The 15,582-nt window shown below is 56.7% G+C and overlaps 1 protein-coding gene and 1 long non-coding RNA gene across 3 annotated transcripts in view; both read right to left on the bottom strand.

The window, feature by feature from the left end:
* Positions 1 to 8,375: 8,375 nt before the first annotated feature.
* On the bottom strand, positions 8,376 to 10,159 carry LOC129516059 (uncharacterized). The gene is made up of 3 exons (XR_008665694.1): positions 9,809 to 10,159; positions 8,780 to 9,001; positions 8,376 to 8,487 (listed from the first exon to the last, which is right to left on the bottom strand). It is a non-coding gene; the product is annotated as an uncharacterized LOC129516059 (long non-coding RNA).
* A 243-nt stretch (positions 10,160 to 10,402) lies between these two features.
* Positions 10,403 to 15,582, bottom strand: part of MYOM2 (myomesin 2) — a 52,549-nt gene continuing 47,369 nt past the window's right edge. For both annotated transcript variants that reach the window (XM_055335391.1, XM_055335392.1), the window contains exons 33-37: positions 14,404 to 14,567; positions 14,132 to 14,168; positions 12,928 to 12,950; positions 11,794 to 11,849; positions 10,403 to 10,995 (exon numbers count right to left, since the gene is read on the bottom strand). In XM_055335391.1, the coding sequence (XP_055191366.1) occupies positions 10,684 to 10,995; positions 11,794 to 11,849; positions 12,928 to 12,950; positions 14,132 to 14,168; positions 14,404 to 14,567 (592 nt within the window). In that variant the 3' untranslated portion in view covers positions 10,403 to 10,683. The remainder of the gene's footprint in view (positions 10,996 to 11,793; positions 11,850 to 12,927; positions 12,951 to 14,131; positions 14,169 to 14,403; positions 14,568 to 15,582) is intronic.

Here is a 15,582-nt window from a genome sequence, read left to right as displayed (position 1 = left end):
CTTCTCCTTTTGGTGTGAAAAACTGCTGTTTTGAAATAGTTTCCTGATTTGATCCTTTGTTTCTCACTAACTCCTCCACTGAGGATAAAAAAAAAAAATCACTGGGTTTTCAAATTTCCTTGTTTAGTAAAAAAGTGTCTAAACCAACAGGAAATACATGGGTTCTGCTGTTTGGTTGCCGCAACTAGATGAAAAGAGCTGTATTTTTTCAATCCGTCCAACTGGAAGATTAAGCAGATTTTTTGTGGTCTGTATACGTGGGTTTGGGGGTTTTGTTGGGATCTTGTTTTCTTTCTGGGAAGATAGAGGACTCGGGCTCCCGTACACACGCCGAGGTCCCTGGACTCGCCTCGCACCCTCACCCTTCCTCGGCGGCAGTATTTCTGGAATGTAAGGAAAGGCAAGACTCATCGGCTTTTTTTCCTGACAGATGAGAAAAAAATCAAGAATTTATCTTCAACCTAATTACAACAGGGAAGAGTGTTGCCGTGTTTCCTCCGCAGTGAAAAGGGCGAGAAAACCTGTCCCTGAGCACTGGGTCTAGTGCACCCAATTAGGAGCCGCGTCCCATGGAGAACCTGCTTCTTGGCATCGCAAGAGGGAAATGTTACTTAATCTGTCTCTTCTATAAGCAAACAGATGTCAAAAATCACATAGAACCCGTTTCATTTGCATTGGTTTAAGAAATCTGTTCAAAATCAACTCAGATCAATCAAAGGACGTCAGAATCAACTGCAATGATCCTTTTCCATGCAGAGAGGGCGGAAGTCATGCACGGAGGCTGCAGGCCTGATTCCCATAGGCTGGTGGGCTCCAGGGAGCAAGGGGGGCCTCCCCGGGACGCCCCGCCCCTGACATGGCGCCTCCCCACGCAAGTCCCTGGAAGGCAGGTGATCTGCCAGTTTCTCAAAAGCCAAGGGGAAGAGTGGAGCTCATGCCACGGGGTCACGACCCCAGGGAGCAGTGACCTTCGTCTTCCAAGGGCAGCCTCTGATGGAGAAGCCAGGTGGACGCAGGTGCACGGAGGACCACGCCCCCTCCGCACCCCCTCCCCCTCCCCTCATCCCCCCCAGGACCGAGCACCCTCCCCACCTCTCCACCCCCCGAGGACCGCGCTCCATCCCCACCCCTCCACCCCCAGGACCGCCCCTCCCCACTCTCCACCCCCCAGGACCAGCCCCCAATGCAGCTCAGACTTGCCACCCTCCAGTACCCGGCAGGGTCCCTGGGCTACAAGGAGGCACAGCATCTGTCTGTGACACGAATGCGACCCTAGCAGCTTAGCGTTGGGAGAAAGCGCGGGTGGGGACGCCTGGTACCGGTGAGCACAGGGGTCCAGGGAGAGCCGGGCCCCAGCTGTTTGCCTTACGAACTGTCGGTCATTTGCTTTTTATTTCCCACCCTCCATAGCTGAAATAAGATTTCATCAGACTTAAAATATATCTTCATCCTAAGAGGTTGCATTAAGCCATGGTGACAAAAAATACTATGTGAGAATAAAGCATCGCATTGAGCCAAAGGGTGAGCAGGCTGGAAGAAAAATAAGCGCTCTCAGGAGGAGAGTGAGTCGTCAGTGTGTCCGTCTTAACGACCATGTGCGCTTCACCGGAAAGAAGCGCAGACGATGATGCTGGGTCATAGTTCCTGACTCTTTTCCTTTTCCCGGGAATAACTGATAAAAATCGCATGTATGAAAGTTATATACAACTGCGTGTTCTGATGCGCGAGCGCTTTGTGGAAAAACCAACACGTGGAGCTGGTGAGCACATCCATCGCCCCGTGAAGAGCTACAGCTCCCTCCCCTGCATTTTTCTTCCTCTTGTTCATTTATTTATGTATTTAGTGAGTAGTTCTTAAGGTCTAAGTGGCTATTTATCCATAAAGAAATCGATTCCTGGGTAACCACATTGGGAGGCCTTGATGGAACCTCTGGCGGCATTTGGGAAGAAATCTCATTTCCTTGACTGGGTTAGACTGAGACCACCCCGCTGTAGAAGCGCTGCTGGCCCACTTCGATATACAAGTAGGAGAAAGTACATTCTCAGGGAAAAAATATACATATATGGTCAACATGATGTAGCAGAAAGAGAAGTGTCATCTCAGGAAAACAGGCCCGGGAACGGAAGGAGCCGCAGGTGTGGCAGGTCAGCGTGGGCACCACCAGCCGGCAGCGGGGGCGGGAGTGGCACGGGGAAGGGACGCAGACATTGATCTGAATTCTGAGATGTTTCAAACACTGTGGGTAGCGCTCGGAATAAGACTCCTTTCAGGCGGGAAATCCGGCGACATTAGGCAGATGCCCTCGTGAGGAGCTGGGTAAGAGGGCTGAGTCTCCCTCCCTCGGCGGCTTAGGGACCCGTTACCTGGAACCCAAGCCCAGGGTCAGCGCCACGCCACCGGATTAGATGAAGTGCATAAAACTGTCCTCGGAGGAAGGGTCAGCATGAAGTTGCTTCAGCTTCGTAAAGAAACAAAAACGGGATCCCTGGGTGGCGCAGCGGTTTGGCGCCTGCCTTTGGCCCAGTGCGCGATCCTGGAGACCCAGGATCGAATCCCACATCGGGCTCCCGGTGCATGGAGCCTGCTTCTCCCTCTGCCTGTGTCTGCTCCCTCTCTCTCTCTCTCTCTCACTGTGTGCCTATCATAAATAAATAAAAATTTAAAAAAAAGAATCAAGAACTGGCTGCACGGACGGGGCGCGGTGTGCACTGGGTCCTTCCCAAGGGAAGCGGGCGCAGGGAGGAGAGGGACTTTCAGGGGACAGAGCAGCTTGTGGAAGTTCCCCCAGAGGAAGGGGCGGGGGCCACCAAGGGTCAAAACGTCTTTGCCAGAGCAGAGAAGGTGGGGACGACGAGGGTGACGGGCCGCCCCGGTGGGCCGCTGTGGGCCCCCTGACGAGGGGCGACCTGATGCATCATCGCACATTCAGGCCAAGCTTCAGAAAGCGACAGTCTGCAGGCAGCAGGGACACGGGATGATGTTCTTTATCAGTGCCAGGCACGGTGATGGGGAGCCGGTGGCGGGCGGCCAGGTAGGCAGCCGGCTGACCGCCCGGGCAGGTAGGAGGTCGCGGCCAGGCCCAGGCCTGTTGCCGGACGGCCCAGAGCAGATGCAACTCATCCACAGGAGGGACTGGGTGGCTCCACACTCTCTCCCTGCAACGCTCACCAGCCCGTCCCTCCTCCCCTCCCCGCGGTGCTGCGCTGTGACCGCACCAGGAGCCACAAAGGAAGGAGAATGATGTCACCTGCAGCTTTGCGGCTCCAACCTAGAAAATCCCAGCAAATCTACAGACCAGTGAGAACGCGGAGCGAGGCAGTCACAACAGCATCGCACTTTGCCGCCATGCATCCTCACATCCTACGGGATGTCCTGGGGAACTCGGCGCCACACGCCCCCACGTATGCGGCTCGCATCGCACATTTGCTAAGCACCTCGGAGGCCGGGTGACAACGGCTAATAAAGGTGATGGCACTTGGTTCCCACGGCCCAGCCATTCCGCTTGCACGCACGTACGCTAGAAAACTCAGCAACACAGAGGTGCATGACTGTCCTCTCAACACAGTTCACAGCATCAAAGTCAGAAAGCCCCGGTTATTCCTCAGTAGGAAAATGTTGCGCCACAAAGAATAAAAATAGTCAAGAGAATTTACACTGAAGTCAGGACAGTGGTTCTCGCTCGAGGGGGCAGGGGAGGGGGAGAGGGCGGGTAGCGCGTGGGCACCTGAAGTGTTGTGGGTGTCTTAAACTTTTAATTACGAAACTATAAAATGAAAATTGATCCACGCAGAGTAAACACGAGAGGCAAGAAGGGAGGAGACTAACCCATCCAGGAATAGCCATGATTATCCCTTAACATTTACAAAGAGCACGATTATTCTTGATTTGGTGACACAGACACCAGCCCCACTTGTTGATAAACCACAATCCACAACCAGGTTCCTATTAACGTGCCCAAGGGCTGGATTGTAACAATGGCCAAGTAGATGCTCCCTTGCCTGGCTTTATGCCACCACGTGGAAGGGTAGGAAGCGTCTCGCAGAGGCCTGTGTGGTTTGCCGCGGCTCATCCTCACGGCGGGCAACATCCATGGAGGACTTCCCATGTGCCAGGCCCGGCATTCGGGGCTCGGGATGCAGCAGCGGGGAACCCAGGTGTTTTGCCCGTGGGGAGCTGCGACGCCCTGCTGGCAGGGCCTCCTGGGTTCAGCACTTGCCCGGCTACAGAGCAGGCTTCAGGTCACTGGGATGCAGATGACCGAGCAAGTGCAGGTATCTCTCCCACTCTCTTGTTCACATTCCTTCCTTTGCATAACTCGTGGATAACTCCGAATAGGAACTCTTTTGGTGCCAAATGAGGCTATTTCACGAAAGGGCTCCCCAGATTTTACCAGTTTTGTTGTATCAGTCAATGAAGTGACTTCTTCATTTCACTTTTCACAATGAAGTGAAAAATGCAATGTTCACCCCACTTTAATTTATTATTAATTTATTATTAATTTATTTATTTATTTATTTAGCAAATGTCCAGTGAGCAGCTATGCTGTGTGCTGATTGTGCTCAGCAGTAAAGGAACATGATGCATTATGGGTCCAGGTGTTTGCTGAAGGAGTGAAGGAATGAATGGGTGAATGAATGGTGTCATGACCACTTGGTAGAGGCAGGACATACTTTTCCATGAGACTATAAGGCAGGTAGCAATGGCCTGGGACTGGAAAACATTTAGAGCATCCTTTTACTTAGGTAGTCTTGTAGATAAATAGGAGCACTGGTTTTTTTTTTCTTTTTCTTCTCTTAATCTTTAGTAGAGGAAGTATGGAAATATATGCCCATAAGGGTTTTTCCAGTGAGCGAAAAACAAAATCATTCTTTTGATGGCTAATATTCCATTGCATACATACACCACATGTTTATCCATTCATCAGGCGACAGACACTTGGGCTGCCTCCATGATTTGGCTACTGTTGGTACCACTGTGTGGACAGTGGGGTTCATTTATCCCCTTGAGTTAATGTTTTTCTTTTTTTCTTTTTTTAAAGATTCTATTTGTTTATTCATGAGAGACACAGAGAGAAGCAGAGACACAAGCAGAGGGAGAAGCAGGCCCCACGCAGGGAGCCCGACGTGGGACCCGATCCTGGGTCCCCAGGATCAGACCCTGGGCCAACGGCGGTGCTAAACCGCTGAGCCACCCAGTCTGCCCCGAGTTGTTTTTCTATTAGGGCAAATTATTCAGCCATAAGAAAGAATGAAATCCTGGCATTTTCAATGACATGGATGGAGCTAGAGAGTACTGTGCTAAATAAAATAAATCTGATAGAGAAAGACAAATACATCTGATCTCACTCCTATGTGGGATTTAAGAAATAAAACAAATGCACAAAATAAAATAAGGAGAAAGAGAGAGAGAGAGAGAGAGACAAACCCAGGAATAGACCCTTCACTCCAGAGAGCACGCTGGTGGTCACCAGAGGGGAGGTGGGGGTGATGTGGAAACAGGTGGTGGGAATGCAGTGCACCTGCCGTGATGAGCACCAGCTGTCTGTCCTACAGAACTGTTGGATCCCTATCTTGTACGCAGGAAACCAGTGTCACATAGTGTGCTAACTGCTGGAAACCAAATGAGACGCAGGGTATCAATAAAACAAAACCCCTCCATGCCAGTGAAGGTGGTCTTGAGGGCCTTGAAGGTGCCACGGCGGTGTCCACCCTGGAGGAGACGCCCCAGCCCCGACCACCTGCTACCCAGGCTCCTTGGCCCTGGCTGCTGCTGGAGCTGGTCCCGCACACCACGGAGACAGGCCCCGCCCATCACGGGGAAGGCCCTGCCCACTGTCAGGGTGGCCCCGCCCACCACGGGGACAGGCCCCTCCTACTGCAGGAGCTGGCCCCGCCCACTTCCAGAGCTGGCCCCACCCGCTACCGGAGCTGGCCCCTCCCACTGCTGGGACAGGCTCCTCCCACTGCTGGGACAGGCCCCTCCTACTGCCAGAGCTGGCCCGCCCACTTCCAGCGCTGGCCCCGCCCACCACCGGGGCTGGCCCCGCCCACCTCCTGAGAGCCGCGGCCCAGCCGGACGCCGTGCATTTCCCGCAGGAGCCCTGGGCCTCAGCCCACCTGTGCGCGTGCGGGGCGCGGGGCTGTGTGCGGGAATGCGTAGGGTCCTCGCTGTCCTGTGCTGCCCTGCAGTGTCCCCTCCGCCCAGACAAGCGAGTGCTCAATCAGCAGGTGCCTGTGGAGCCTCTGCGGACCCGCCGCCTTTCTGGGTGGCTTCCGCAGGTGCGGTGCGTCCTGGAAACGCCCTGGGATGTGGCCCGGGGCTTAGGCTCCCACCCGGCGGGGGCGAGAGGGCAGCCGGCCTTTACTATGCGATGACCGGGCTCTGCAAACGTTCCCAAGAGTTGGATTAGGGTATGAGAAGGAAGCCAACAGGAGGGACAGGGGCCAGAGCTGACGGTGGCCCGCGTGGCGGCGCTGACCCAGGAGAAGAGCCGTGCAGGGCTCACCTCGCATGCAGCTGGGCTGGCCTGGCCTGGCCCCGGGGGACGAGGCTTCTGCCCACCGGCCAGTCTCTGAGGCTCAGCCCTGAGACCTGGAACGGACTGTGCATCAGAGCCCCAGGCATAAGTGCTGAGGTCCTAACACTTCAGCTCTGACAGGGGTTTCTGGAAGCCCTCGGACTGCTGACCCCGACAACAACCTAGCGAGATGCTGACCCCGACAACAACCTAGCGAGACTAAGAACCCATTGGCCAGGAACCTTCCAGGAAAGGCCCCTCTGCCAGACAGGCAGCCGCTCCTGCCGCTGGGTGCAGGCCACGCTCTTACACCTGGCTGGGGCTCAGCGTCCCCCCGCCAAGAGGAGACCAAGGCACAGAAGCATGGACGGGGCTGTGCGGGTGCCAGTCTGTCCAGAGCCAGGACGGGAGCCACATTCTCTGCCCTCCCTGCCCACCCCGCTGTGTCAACCTTTTCTTGATGGGGCTACATTAGAGGAAATGAGAGAAGCGCCTGTGATCCTGGGGAAACAGGCCAGCATGGTGACCGAGGTGAAGGCAGGCTGGCTGCTGGAGCGATGGTGGAGACCTGACGCAGCAGGCGCGACCGGAGGCGGCCCTGGCGCCGCAGAGCTGGAGCCCCAGGGAGTGTAACCCGCAGCGTACTCGTTCGTGCACCTCCACATGCCCCCTTGGCTTAAAAAGCATCATCACGGTTCCACGCATAAAATGACATTTGATCCATTTTTAAGCCAGTGAAATACGCAACTGTTACGTGTAATCCTTCTTCCTACTGCTTCACTATCCCTCCAAGAAGCAATTAAAATTCGAAAAAAAAAAAAAAAAAAACAGAGACCACACAGTTAACTGTGTTTGTTCATGTGAAAGATGGGGCGGCAGGGCCCCCTGATGCCTCCCAAAAGCTTCTCCCAAATACCCAGGATGACGATGCCTTTAAAAATCAAGATGCAAAAGTAAGTAAGTAAGTAAGTAAGTAAATAAATAGATAAATAGATAATAAAAATAAGAAGATGCAGAACGACTACTGAGAACATACCCGAGGACACACGAGGTCACCTGGGGCGGAGCACCGCGCCCTGAAGACCCAGAAACTCCTCTGATTCACCACCTCCGTCCCCGACGGCTCCTTCTGCAGGATCAGATGCTTAATGTGAAAAATTTCAATGCTGTATAATTTACTGCTTTGAAAAATGAGTGAGCCGCCTGCGCTTGACATGCCTCTTTGAAACATGGAATATTTAAAATTCATACCCCAACGTAGTGTACAGATAGATCACATATTCCGATGACTTCACTGATGCAACGGGAGCCCTGTAATATCTCACCAGGTGTGTCCTACTCCTTCTCATGTGTATCCCGTGAAGATTAAGAGCCTACATTATTGCCTTCAAAATGACCTGCTATTTCCTGGAAACAGTAATTTGCCAGACCTGTCCTTGTCCCTGGGTAAGTGTAATACCTTCCCCAGTCCTCCCTCCGCTAAGTGATGTGTTTGCATCAGAAAGATGGATCTGGGCCGCAGCGGGGGCACAAGTTCCGTGTCTGTTCTCCGAGTGCCATCTAGAGGTTTCGCGGGGCCTGAGACCCGGGGAAGGGGAGGACCTCTCTGTGGGCATGGAGCCGAGCGCAGTGCGGCAGGGAAGGGACGCCTCCGGGGGGGATCATGGGTCACAGCCACTCGGCCGAGGGCGCCCGAGCCTGGGGGCTCTCTGGCGACAGACGTTCCCCAAACCACATACGCACACTCCCACCTTTATTAACAAATAGTGCGAAACACTCTTAAAAAACACTTTTTTAAAAAAGATTTTATTTATTTATTCATGAGAGACCCAGAGAGAGGTAGAGACCGCAGCAGAGGGAGAAGCAGGCACCCTGCAGGAAGCCCAACGCGGGACTCGATCCCAGGACCCCGGGGTCACGCCCTGAGCTGAAGGCAGATGCTGAACCGCTGAGCCACCCAGGGGTTCCCCCTGCAAAAAAAAACTCTTAATGACAAATATCCACCCTCCAGTAAAAGAATCTGAATCTCAGTACCTTTGCCACGAATACGCATCTGTGTGTTTGCTTAGGGCCATTGTCATGGTGCACGTGCTCCACAAAACGTGATCTAAATCTATTTGTGGTTTTTAACTTTCTAAGCCATTACTGTTGACATGTGGGTTCCCCCTGCGCTCCTGGGTTAAAACGTCTCGTAGGGAGCAAAAAAAATACATGTTTTCTGAAAGCCACGCATTTGTCGCCCAGAGAGTGAGGCCCGCGTACCACGTCTGAGCTCCGCCTGGGGCGTCTCACACTCCCGGCCGTCGAAGCAAATCCCCAGGATGGGCCTCCTCGTCCAGGAGCGGCGACACGGGTCCGAGGCCGCCGTGTGAGACGTAGGCCTCGCTGTCGCGTCTGTGGACTAAGGAGCCCACTGCGTGTCCCTTGGGGGCACTGAGCTCCCTGCAAAGGGCGTCCAGGTAAACACGTGACCCGGCCGGGCGTCTGGGTGACAGGATGCACACGATGAGCCGTGAGCGCACTGAGCACGACGCGGTGAGGGGCACCTCCCCGTTCCCGGGTCTTCGCCCCACAGATGTTTCCCCTTTGCCAATGCACCCCTCTGGTGCTTAAACCAAGAACAAGATGCAGCCCCTCATCTGAGCCCACGCGGCTCGTGCCGGCCGGGCCTGAGGGCAGGGGGGAGCCCAGGAGCCCAGTCTCAAGACACAGGGGACGGCAGTCTTAGAACCTTACTTTTAGAAGACATAAAATCTTTATTTTGAGTTGACCCAGCTACCGTTTACTCCCTGCGCCGCCGCCCGAGCCTTCCCGACATGTCACGAGGTGGTGGGTGTGCACGCGCTGCGATCCAGCACGCCTGCACACGGCGGGCGACCCGCGCCCGCGATTATGTCCGTTCTGCAGTGAGAACTGAGGCCGACTCTCGTAGCAGCCCTCAGCTGTGCATTTCGTGCTTTGATTTATTTATTTGAGAAACAGGGATCCCTGGGGGGCTCAGCGGTTTAGCGCCGCCTTCAGCCCAGGGCGTGACCCCGGGGCCATGGGATTGAGTCCTGCATCAGGTTCCCTTCATGGGGCCTGCTTCTCCCTCTGCCTGTGTCTCTGCCTCTCTCCGTGTCTCTTATGAATAAACTAAATCTTTAAAATTAAATTAAATTAAAATTAAAATTTAAATTAAATTAAATTAAATAAATAAAATATAATATAAAATAAAATAAAACAAAATAAAATAAAATAAAACAAAATAAAACAAAACAAAACAAAATATAAAATAAAATCTCCCTTTACCTGCAGTGAAACCCTGTTGGGCCAGCTGGCATTATCAGGGACGCCTTTAAATTTCAGAGCTTCTTTTACGACCTTAGGAGAATAGGACACGACCTCACGGAGTTTGGATTGGCCCCGATGACGGAGAGGAGACGTTCTGAAAACGAAAAGTGTCTCGTGCAAGCAACACGTCTAGTCTAACACTGGACCATGGAGGTAGGAACGTGGCGCCCCAGGGAGCTCAGCCTCTTCCCAAGAAAGGGAGAAAGAGCTGGAAGAGAGGCTCTGCGCAGCTGCACGTGTTGACCTTCCCCGAGAGGCCCAGGGCGGCCACCCAGCCCCGCGCTCGTCACCTCGGAGGACGCCCGACCCCGTCAAGACCCCCAACCAGGCCGTCGGCGCAGGGGACCTACCGCGGCCACCAGCACATCTGCCTTCCTCTGCAGAGCTGCTGCGATGAGCTGGGAAGGCCCCGCAGCCGGCGGGGACGCAGCCCTCGGGGACGAGGCCGCTGGAGGGCCCGTGGGTGGACCCCCTGCCCTCCGTGGACCGCACGCCACACCGTCCGGGACAAGGCGTGTGAGGCCGATGGGAACCACACAGGTGCCACACAGGTGCTGTTCAACATTTTATTGGTGTACAGCGTGGGAAAGCAGAGCACAGCCAGGAAGGTGCGTGCAGGGCTCTACAACCCAGACCCGGAGCCGTGAGGACGGGGACACCGCGGCCCCCATGCCCGCCCGGCCACGGGATCCGCGCCCATGGGGCCAGCGGCCCGCACTCCGCCCGGGGACCTACAGCAGCAGCGCCCGTGCCCGGTCAGAAGGGCCATGCGAGCCGGGCACGGGCCGCGGGGCCTCGCAGCAAGCACACGCCCCCCCCCCACCCCGTGCCCCTCACGGGCCCGACGCCGACGCCGGGATGAGCTTGGGCTTGGCCTGCTGCGGCGGTGACACCTCCGGGATCTTCTCCCCGTGCTTGTAGACGCTGACGGTGACGTCGATCTTCTCGCCCCCGTACTTGTTCTTGACGTGGATGCTGTACTTGCCCGAATCCTCGGAGCTCACGCCCTTGATGGTCATGCTCACGTACTTGGCCTGCTCCACCTTCACCGAGAAGTGGTCGCTGAGCTCGATGTCCTTGTCATTCTTGAACCACACCACCTCGGGGTCGGGGTTCCCAAACACTGTGCACGTCAGGTTCAGGGTCTTTGAGAGGCAGGTAAGGGGAGAAGGGTTAGGGTTAGGGGCGCAGAGGTCGCGGGGCATGCCCCGGGGCTCGGTCACCCTCCGCCGCCCACGGGGGCCTGGTCTACGTCAGACTGGGACACGGCGGGCAGGGCTGGGGCGCTACCAGGGACAGCCGGGGGTCATTCTGCGTATCCCAGGCTTTAATCTGCGGCTCAGCCCGTGAAACAACGTACAGGCGCCTGAACGCCATGCCTGCGGGACACACATCGAGCCCGTGGCTCAGTTTCCCTCCTATTCCAACTCACGCATCCGCGTTGCCCAGTTCCTCTGGCGAACCCAGAGGAGGCATCGCCTTATGGCCAGCAGATGGGACGCCGTGAACGCACCGTGAAGGCTGAGGTGCCCCAGGGGCTGAGCCCCGAGGCTCAGCCGCCCCGTCTCAGCTGCTCTCTAGGCCTGGACACCCCAGAATGTTGGCCGTGTCCCCTGGACACTGACCGAGGTCCCGAGGCCACAGAGGCACCACCTACAGGTCAGTATCTCCACCGACCCCAGCGACCTGACCCTCCAGCCAGGGGTCCCCGTTATAAATCCCAAAATGACCTCGACAGCTGAGCAGACCTGTCGCCCTGGATGCAGGTGGTGCCCCCTTCCTTCAGGGTGCGGGGGGCTGGCCTGTGCCCCGTGCAGTCACTGCCCCTGGGCTCTGAGCAACACGCAGTCCCCTCCGCAGATTCCCCACACCCAGGAGTGGGACCGCCTTGCACGGCCAACACCCCCCAGGCCCTGACTGCGTGCCCTGCTGCCCGGCCTTACCTTGCCCTCCATGATGGTCACCACGTCAGGCAGGCCACCGATCACCTTGCCGCGATCTGTAACATGAAGGCGGCTCGGTTCAGAACACGATGGGGGGGGTGTCCCTGGGGAGGGGCCCATGCGGGGCAGCACCAAGATGCAGGGAGGGGCGTCCACGATGATGCCTGTAATGGGGCGGGGGTAGCCCCAGCCAGGGGGCCAGGGGTCGTGGGCCCTGTGCAGGGGCGGCCGTGAGCGCCCACGGGGAGCGAGGGCCAGGCTTGAACTCACCGGTCTCCACCCGCAGAACCACATGTGGCTATGACCTGCTCTGCAGGGAGGGGGGTCCTGGGCCTGGGGGGTGGGGATTCCCACGGACAGGGGCTGCCGGGAGCCTAGGCTGTCTGCATATGACCACACTGTGACATCTAACCTGGCTGAGGACACGGACCCCCAGAGCCAGTGCTGACCTGCCCCTGCCTCCCCGACCTGCCCCACCTCCCCGACCTGCCCCAGTTTCCCCGACCTGCCCCGGCCTGCCAAACCTGCCCCAGCCTCTCAGACCAGCCCCAGCCTCCCTGACCTGCCTGCCTCTCAGGCCTTGACCCCTCTGAATTGCCCCAGCCCCCTGACCAGCCTCACCTCCCTGACCTGCCCCGACCAGCCCCGGCCTCCCCCTTCTCGTCCCCACACCCAAAGCAATACTCCGCTGCCCGGACCATCCCAGGGCCAGGGCCGGCCATCCACGGGCCTTCCCCACGGACCAAAGCTCCCTAAAGTCATTCAAGCGAGCCAGCTCTGCATCGCCAGTCCCCTGGACGCCCCGCGAAGGCCATGGTCTAGACTCGCCCTCACTGCTGCCTCTGCCTCATGACCCGTGGCTTCTGCGGGGGCTCTGGGCGGCAAGCCACCCCGGGACCTGCGAGTGTGGCCGACTGGTCTCCTGTGCCTCTGCTGTGCATCCTCTACCTATGGCCACACCTGCCCGAGCACCTTGCAAAAGAACGGGCTGTGGGTGCCGGGAGTCACGCAAGGTTCTCCCCTGGGGCGCGCAGGGTGCTGATTGACGTCGGACACCCCACACCGGGACACTAAAGCCGAGGCCCTTGCCCACCCCGAACAATCCTCGGTGACCGTAATGCAACATGTACTTACTCTTCTCTGCAAACGCCGCTGCCCTAAAAATGAAAAGGGGGGGAGAATGAAAAGACAGTCCTGAGAAGACGCTGCCACAACAAGCGCCACACACTTCAGAGCTTTGCTGGACGCGAAAGCGAAAGGAAGGAGGACCAGTGTTGGCTGCGTCCTAGAGGAGCGGGTTCGCGGCGGCACCCGAGGAGCTACGCACGGTGGGCGCTTCCACCGACGTCTCCCCCGCGGGCGCTGGGGCCGGTCCCTACCTTTCAGCAAGTGAAACCCACGGAAACCGGCTCAGGATTCAAGCATGTAGGTTGGAGATATTTCTTTTTTCCCCTAATTCCCCAGATTGCTTTGGCCTCGGGCGTCTGGGCATCGCTCAACAGACACCTACTGACTGATCGAGGCCAGCGGCCGCTTTCCCGTTTGGGCGCTTGCAAGGCTCAGATACACATTTAGAAGCCGCGAGGGGATCTTTAGAGGGTTGCTGGGAACACGGTGGTATTATTCAGCAATAAAAATAAAGGAGCCTTCGGGCCCCGTGAAGACACAGAGTAGGCTAAACGCAAAGGACAAAGCGAAAGACGCCCGGCTGAGGAGCCTACGTGCCGCGCGACTCTGCCTCCAGGACATTCTGGGGAAAATCAGAACCACGGAGACGGAGACGGGAGCAGGGCCCTGATGAGTGGTCGACAAAGGGCGGGCGGAGGGAGGCATAGCAGGCGGAGCACGGCGCGCTCACCCGTCCAAGCCCCAGAACCAACCACAGCTGGAGGGAACCCCGGGGGACACCGCGGACGCCGGGCGACAGCGTCCGTGCGGGCTCACAGCTGTGGACAACGGCACCGTCGGGGGTGCAGGGGGCAGGGGAGGCCGTGCGGGGCGCGAGCCTGGACACACGGGGCAGCTCTGTACCTTCATCTCAATTTTGCTGGGATAGAATCACTTGAAAAGAAATTAAGTATTTAAAAAGAACCTAAATGTATAACATTTAAACAGTTGCTTGCTCAGGGAGATCGTGAATACTTCGCCCACTCAGACCTTTGCCACTTGGATGAACCCAGGGTCACGACAGGCCCCGAAAGTCCATTGCGAGCACGCGTCCTTTAGGAGTGCACCTGCCCTCTGCGCCCTGCACCCAGTAACCTGCGCCCGGCCAAGCGGCCCCCGGGGGGGCCCCCACGTGGATGTGCAAATCCACGCGACTCCATGCAAGTCTTACTTGAGCTGCTGGAACTCTGCGAAGGCCTCATCGAACGCTGTAAGGAAACGTGTGGTGCCGGTTAATGGTTTGGGCTCACCGTCCGCCCACTCGGGTGGTTCCCTGGTGAGCCGGCCCCGGTGGGAACGGACAGACAGCCAATGGAATGGACCGGCTACTGAGAAACCATTTTCTCTGAACGAAAACCACACGATCAGAGCGTTTCGGCTTCTAGGGTTCTCGGTGGATCATGGAACGCGACGTCGGGAGGCGCCGGGGAACGACCGTCTTACCCTGGCCCGACAGGTCCAGCGAGCGCTGATGGTTGTCTTTGCCATCATAGATCTCAAAGGTGTATCTCCCTTTATCCTTCTCCGTGGGCTCACAGATCTGCAGCCAGGCCATCTCTTCACTGCCTCCAATCCTCATATGGTCACTGGACGAAATCTTGGCATCTCTTTAAAAAAAAAAAAAGGGAGAGAAATTCATGTCAACGTAGAACCTCGTATCACGCACAAGGGAGCCACGGGGCAGCAGAGCCACGTCTGGTGGGACGCCTGCCCAGCCCGCGGATGCTCACGTCCCAGATATTTCTGGCTGTTAGAGGTTTATCAGCTACGTCAGTAGCTCAGATCTGCAAACCTTCAAAAATCAGACCTGATACCTACTTTTTATTTATTTATTATTTTTTAATACCTACTTTTTAAAGATGCATCGTTATTTCACGATCATTAATTTGCGTTGTTTATGTAAAAATAATGACTGTGATTAATGTTATTTATGTAAAAATGCTACAGGATAGTAGACTCGAGAACGCTTTACCATACGGCATTTCTTTCCTCAAAACATTCTGATTAGCACGTGACCCGGCACTGGCAGTTCCTGGATATGACCCCGGGGAACTGAGAGCAGGGACGCAAGGGTCAGGGCCCAAAAAAGGGCGTGATTCTGACGCCTCCTGATGTGGATGGACCCGGGGATGGGACACTATGCCGAGCGGGGGGAGTCGCGCCCCAAAACACGAAGACGGTGGGATTCAACTGGGAGGAGAGGAGGTGACGGGGAGACGGGGATGGTGGTGGCCAGCGGCAGGGGCGGGCAGGCGGGGGGGAGGGGACTCCGCACTCAGGCCTCCTCGATCCCACGCACACGTACAAGATCCTACTTCACGTAGAGATTCTTGGGGCTGCAGAGAAAAGCGTGCTGTGCCGGGGGTCGGCCGATTCCCCCCAAGCCTGAAACATGAGGAGCCGCCCAGGTGTGCGGACGCCTAGACACAAAGGGGCAGCGATGCACAAGGAGCACAGCCGCGGGGAGGAGCCTCCCCTGCCTCCCCTGTGTCCACGGTATTTCCAGAGGCTGATGGGTGCATGGCCCGCTGCAGGTGGGTGGGGAGCTGCTGGACCCGCAGATGCATCTAGCGTCTCCCTAGCACCGATGGGGAGCCCCTTCCAACCATGGGGAGGGGCACC

This window comes from Nyctereutes procyonoides, unplaced genomic scaffold, assembly GCF_905146905.1.
Source record: "Nyctereutes procyonoides isolate TBG_1078 unplaced genomic scaffold, NYPRO_anot_genome, whole genome shotgun sequence".
Lineage (NCBI taxonomy): Eukaryota > Metazoa > Chordata > Mammalia > Carnivora > Canidae > Nyctereutes > Nyctereutes procyonoides.
This window is presented reverse-complemented; position numbering and strand designations above follow the sequence as displayed.